The sequence below is a fragment of the Oryzias melastigma genome, unplaced genomic scaffold (assembly GCF_002922805.2).
Source record: "Oryzias melastigma strain HK-1 unplaced genomic scaffold, ASM292280v2 sc06997, whole genome shotgun sequence".
NCBI lineage: Eukaryota > Metazoa > Chordata > Actinopteri > Beloniformes > Adrianichthyidae > Oryzias > Oryzias melastigma.
Window position 1 is genome coordinate 366 of NW_023423559.1, and position 880 is coordinate 1,245.

Sequence of the window (880 nt, forward strand, 5' to 3'; positions counted from 1 at the left end):
ACTTGGGGTTTTATCATCCAGTCAGATTCTGCCCACTTGCATGCGGTTGCTATCCGCTCAAAAGTTATGAGAAAATGTTCAACATCATGTTCTGTTAATTTCTCCAACCTTGGATCCATTGAGAAGTGAGGCTGAGCAGCTACAGACTGTACCCCTGCTGGCTGATGTACGACCTGTGGCAGCCGATCATCTGAGCCAGACTCCTCCAGTGGATCAGGGGATGGTACGGTGTAGTCAGGTGAAGTCCGGGCCTGCACTTCCATCTGCAGAAGCTGGAACTGGTGCTGCGGGCCCTTCAGTCTGCATTCCTGCTGCTTGGCCTCCTCCTGAAGTCTCATCTCTCGAGCTTCCTGTTGTCCCATGAAGGCCTGGAGAATACCAGTCAGATGGTGCAATGTTGGTTCTTCACCCTCAGTACCTGTATTAGCTCCTGAAGCTCCAGCCTCCTCTTCCTCTTCATTGTCCATGTTGGAAGTTGTGGGCTCCTTCTTTTCAGTCCGGGTTTTTGTCATCCTCCCTCCACGATGCATGCCACACAAAAAAAATTTTGGGGGGACGTGGCAGGGAAAAAAAATAAATAACTGTCCTCAAACTGCTGATCCCACTTCTGACACCATATTGTGGTGGACCAAGCAGCCAAAAAGCAGGACAGAATGCAAAATATATCAAAAAAGTTTGAAATTTAATTTTCTTTTCAAAAAATGATTTAAATAATACACTGGGCCCTTAAAAGAGGTCAACTAAACAATAAGGGAACTCAGGCAAAAAGGCAACATAAGTTAGCAAAGTAACATGAACAGACTGAAAACTGACCTAACCTAAACAGACACAATGGAACATATATAGTGGGTGATCAATCCACTGAAGAAACACAAGGGGG

At 45.8% G+C, this 880-nt stretch overlaps 1 protein-coding gene across 1 annotated transcript; it reads right to left on the minus strand.

Annotated features, from left to right (window-relative positions):
* Positions 1-17: 17 nt before the first annotated feature.
* LOC112139127 lies at positions 18-874 on the minus strand (the record flags this gene model as incomplete). The annotated part of the gene is given in 1 exon segment (XM_024261831.1): positions 18-874. A coding segment is annotated over 1 exon segment (513 nt), but the record flags the coding sequence as incomplete, so codon positions are not given.
* Positions 875-880: the final 6 nt, after the last annotated feature.